Below are 5,000 nucleotides of genomic sequence, written 5' to 3' on the forward strand. Positions count from 1 at the left end.
CCTGCTGGCGCCCGTGACGCCTCTTGGACTCGGGAAAGTCTCAACCGCAAACAACGATCTCTCCCGCGATCTAGGGAGCACCACGCGGTGTGATGATGACGATCGTCTCGTGGCTTTTGAGAGAAATCTTTCGACACGCGCTCGCGCGCGCCTCCCCCAAGCTGTACTACGTGATGGTGATGATGACTGCGACCGCGGCTTTGTCCGGTTACGACGATTAGGCGATCGGGAGGGGTACAAAGAGGGTGCGATAGATACTCGGACTAACTCTACCGTCCGATCATTTCCTCCCTGATCCCCCTGGTCCCCCTGGTTTTGTAGGCACGGTTATTCTCCCAAGCTACGCCACCACAGAGTATTGTTCAGGCAAGGCACGACTCTTCACAGCGTTACGATGATTGGTGATCTCGATCGGCAAGGTGTGGTCTTCTCTCCAAACGGTTTAAGCAACGTTCGATGGTCGTCGAAAGAAAGTGCTAGAAACAGAAACAAAAAGAGAATATTATAAGAACAGAGCGGTCAAGCAGTGGGTATGACGATGGCCGAGGCACTCCCCATCACTAACGAACCGATAGAACCACCAGCCCCAGAGAGGGGAAGAATGAATAAACGCGGGGTTTTAGAGATAGTTTTGATGGAAACGATGTAAGCAGAAATAATTGGGAAGCGTGGTCCCGCAACCCTTATGTTATCGTGTGCTGAGCCGCCTTCGCTGCATCGGAATGGGAGCTTTGTAGCGGGATTTTACGTTCGTCCGTTCTTTCGTCTCTACGCTTCAACCACCCTCTCCGCCCATCCAGGTGGTCCACCCCAAAACAAATGCCTGGCCCCCGTGGGCTCTATGTAATCAACCACCACACGCCACGATCCATCAGTCATCACCGTACTCGAGTTAAATGTAGCTCTCCTCAATGGGCTTTGTTGTGATCTGCTGCTGCTCACGATCTTGCTGCTGCCATCATCGTATAAACGGGCTATAATTAATGTTTTGTGGTTCAAATGACTGTTGAGCGCCACGGAATCACCAAAACAGAGATCACAAAACAGAGCACTAGCTACCCAGAGCTTATCAAACACTCCAAATGGCGCCCGTTAGGCGCACTAAAACAATGCGGTAAAAGTGTATCCAATCCTAAACGGAGTGCCGATTATACAACTGTTGGCAAGAAGATGAAGAAGCTATCGCGTGTTGATCGCGAGACATTTACTGGCATTGATGTAGACTGACTTGTGATGCTGGCGCCGTTGATTCCGCCCATCCATCCACCAGAGCAAAGAAGAGAGGAGGGAATCAAACCGAACTCACCAAAAACGGTACACGAACGGTGCAGCAGGAAGTAACGGTGTAAACGCGTTGAATTGAACCCAGAAAATGCGTAAACGATAGGCTCGTGATCGATTGCTCGCGAACAACGCGATCGTACGGCGGTGCGTCGAGCGTTTGATCAGGTGATTTGAATTTTGATCAACGGAGCGTATCGGTCGTTGGAATGCGGACGAAATAGATTGCCAATGCTTTACGGAAGATTAATGATAAATCCAATTGACATCCCGATCGACAATGCAGACCCTCCCCTTTCGACACCTTCAAATCGCTCAAAAACCCGCGAAACGATCGCGCCAATTTCGCTCGTTTGCAAACCGATACGGCGGCGGAGAAAGCTGGCTGGGAAGGTGGTTTTGAATGCGCTGCACGGTTGCGTACGGTCACGATCCGGTGCGGTGATGTTGTGCCGCACCGATCACCCTATTCGGGCGTTAATACCGAAAACAGCGACAAAATAACTGAAACACTAAAAACCACAAGCGCGCGTATCATGCGAGAGAGAGAGAGAGAGAGAAGAAGGGTAAGTGGAGAGACACATGGTGCAGGTTGATGATTCCAGCCGGCCAACCAATAATTTTATGGACGGACGCCGATTTTGGATGCAATCTTTCGCTAAATTCCACGCCCAAAAGAAGTGAAATGCTTTCGCACCATGTTTGCATGATTCATTCGGCAACAGGGGCTCGAGAGATGATCAGATAGAGAGGAGGTTCGGTTCCACCTGGCTCACACACATCTCGGCAGGACGTCTGGCGAATAATTTGAGGGTGTGATTATTCATAATTACTTGCGCGTTGATTGTGGCGCCCAAGCTGGCAACAAAGGTGAAAAACAATTCTGGGCAACTCTGTAACTAAAGCCTACTGCGTGTCTGCATTATTCCGGTAACATTAAAGCAACAAACGATCTGCAACATTAAACTCAGGCGTAGCCACACGGTGTCAATGGTGACCGCTCTGTTTAAGCAAACAGCAGCAAACAAACGAAAAAAAAGAACAGCCATTCCTCAACGGATGGAATGTGACCCACAAACTTTCCCACCCGCGGGGCAGGTTGAGCTCCATCATCATACATCCCCAGCAAGAACACCAACAGCATGACGCACCACCCCAACGGCCACGCGGTTGACGCGATACGCATTAATAAGCACAGGCCGAGCCTCACCGTTGGATTTGAATAAAAAGAAATCTTGACGATCGTACACAGGTATATCCGACGGTGGACGGTAGAACGCCAGGTATGCCAAACCAACTAGCTAGCATAGAAACCGAGGCGAGGCGATCCGATCGGTTGTGACCTTCAGCAATCGACGTGGGACAGGTTTTTTTTTGTTTCGCTTCGTTCGTCGCTCGAGCGGACTTGCTAGTCGGGCACATGCATGCCCGTTTAGCTTCATTCTTTAGATCCCATCTCCATCGGACTGCGTGATCTGCAAGATCATTGAATGGTCGAATTACATAGACGACACTCTTCTAGAAAGCTCTTGGAAGCATGGGTTCCCTCCATGTAGCCTAATATCATAGCGATCAACACTCCCAACTGTTGATAGCCTGCAAAGTGAAAGCAACGGTGGACCAATTTTCAGCAGCAGAGATAATCATCAGGTCATCGGTATGCTATTGTGTCACACCAGCTCGTGGATGGGTTCAAATCCAATCAGCACATTCCGGTTGGATTGTGCCATCACGGAGTGGTGCTCGGAGGTCAATCTTCGGGGGAGAGACAGCCTTGTTTATGCGGGTGATGTAACGCCGGAGTCAACACCCCGCCGAAACCCCAAAACAGAACTTATGTAAACCGAGTGGACCCAGCAGCCTCACATCTCGACGGTGGCTGCGGCTACACGGCACAGGCTACGCTGACCCACACCTAATCGTGCATCGGTATGCGGTATGTTTGCATGCTCCACCATCTAGGCCTACGCATGCGATCATGCACTGTCGGCTGCACCGCAATAGGTGACAAGGATGCACCCTGCTATGCATTCCAACGGACACTTTCACTGCGCACTAAACCTGCGGGGGGAAGGGCGATTTTCGTTCATGATTTTCCAATCTCTCTAACTCACCTACTAGCTGCTGCTGGTGTTGCTGCTGGTGGAGCTAGTGCTAGTGGCCTCCACCCCAAATCGGTGGGCGCAAACGTGGACGCAATTTTCCGCTCCGTTCCCCGTCGATGGAAGGGAAAGTGGTGGTAACTGATTCGTTTCCCAGCTCCCGAGGGTGAGACTGGACCGGATAAACACAATAAATCGCCGGACCACCGGATTGAAGGTGATCGTTTTTTGTGGAAACAAAAACCGAGTCCCGCACTCCTACACACTGCCGGTCAGCATCACACGGAACGGAACGGAACGCTGGGTGTATCGCGGAGGCTGTACCGTGGGAAACTGCCGTGGATCTCCGGCATCTTGGGGCGCGTAGGCTGCGAGCAGAGCCGGTTTTCTCGAGGAACCACCACTCCACCGCCACACATCCGCCCCACTCCACCCCATTCCTTGGTTTGACGCAACTGTTTGACATTTGGATGTAAACAAACCGAACGAACTGTCAAACGGACGGGTGAAGTCGCGATTTGAAAAAGGAGGATCTGGCTCCGTGGTCCCGCCATGAAGATTCTGTTGGAAATTTGTGCGGACACGTACGAATCGGCCGTGGCCGCCATCGATGGTGGTGCCGATCGGATCGAGCTCTGTGCGGCCCTCAGTGAAGGTGGCCTCACTCCGTCGGTTGGACTGCTACGGAAGGTGAAACAGTACTTGGCCGAAAGCAAGCGGGACCCCGCGGTGCCCATCTACTGTATGATTCGATGCAGAGGCGGAAGCGATTTTCGATACGACCAGGCCGAGATGGAGATTATGCTTACGGATTTGGTGTTACTTCGCGACAACGGTGCCGATGGGTTTGTATTCGGCGCTCTCGATGAAACCGGCACCGTACATCGCGGTCACTGTGAGCAGGTGGTAAAGGCTGCGCGAGAGGGAAGTAGTAAATGCCTTCCACTTACATTCCATCGGGCTATCGATTGCACGGCGGAAGATAACCTCCGAGATAACCTACAGACGATTGCTGAACTCGGATTCTCTACTGTGCTTACCAGTGGCCTGAAGCCAATCGCCCTGCGGGGGCTCTCAACGATCGTTCGAATGCAGCTAATTGCTGATGAAATGTACGGGGTAGGTTTTAGAGAGCTGAAGCTAGCGACGATACAGCAGTACGTTCTAAGTTCCCATATTTTCAGAGTACCAAGCAACATCTTCAAATCATGCCCGGTTCTGGCGTCACGACGGAAAATGCTTTGACCATACTGAAGAGTACCGGTTGCCTAGCGATTCATGGTTCGGCGAGCGTGTCAAAACCCACCTCTGGCCATGGTGCGATCACGATGGGCCACAGTAACGTAGATGCGCTGCCAATGAAGGTTTGTAGTAAAGCCATCGTTAGCGAATGGCAGCGATTGATCAAAGCTGCATTCAACCCAAAACCAGCATGAAACTTCACATTCCTAGCCTCTATGGTTCAATAAAAAAAACCATTGCTCCTGTGGATTGTACATCCCATACCATGGTGTATTTATTCTTCAGATGTCCGCACAACGACTTGTACATATCAACCGCTATCACCAACTAGGAGCACCAGGCCACACCACATAGGGCCATATAGCCTGCCGTGCC

The 5,000-nt window shown here is 51.4% G+C and overlaps 3 protein-coding genes across 4 annotated transcripts in view; 1 reads left to right on the forward strand and 2 right to left on the reverse strand.

Moving 5' to 3' along the window:
* The window catches only part of LOC126569210 (8-oxo-dGDP phosphatase NUDT18), a 5,129-nt gene extending 1,353 nt beyond the window's left edge, over nt 1-3,776 (reverse strand). The window contains exons 1-2 of the mRNA XM_050226152.1: nt 3,396-3,776; nt 1-476 (exon numbers count right to left, since the gene is read on the reverse strand). The exon at nt 1-476 is cut by the window's left edge and continues 1,353 nt beyond it. The gene's annotated coding sequence lies outside the window, so the exon portion shown is untranslated. The remainder of the gene's footprint in view (nt 477-3,395) is intronic.
* Nucleotides 3,777-3,884: 108 nt separating this feature from the next.
* Nucleotides 3,885-4,888, forward strand: LOC126569211 (copper homeostasis protein cutC homolog). Its single transcript, XM_050226153.1, has 2 exons — nt 3,885-4,502; nt 4,568-4,888. Exons 1-2 carry the CDS (start codon nt 3,936-3,938, stop codon nt 4,817-4,819), a joined length of 819 nt encoding a protein of 272 aa, XP_050082110.1. The 5' UTR covers nt 3,885-3,935; the 3' UTR covers nt 4,820-4,888.
* LOC126569217 (V-type proton ATPase subunit E) overlaps nt 4,866-5,000 on the reverse strand; it is a 4,488-nt gene continuing 4,353 nt past the window's right edge. For both annotated transcript variants that reach the window (XR_007607788.1, XM_050226158.1), the window contains one exon: nt 4,866-5,000. This exon is cut by the window's right edge. The gene's annotated coding sequence lies outside the window, so the exon portion shown is untranslated.

The sequence above is a fragment of the Anopheles aquasalis genome, chromosome 2, assembly GCF_943734665.1.
Source record: "Anopheles aquasalis chromosome 2, idAnoAquaMG_Q_19, whole genome shotgun sequence".
In the NCBI taxonomy this organism is placed as follows: domain Eukaryota; kingdom Metazoa; phylum Arthropoda; class Insecta; order Diptera; family Culicidae; genus Anopheles; species Anopheles aquasalis.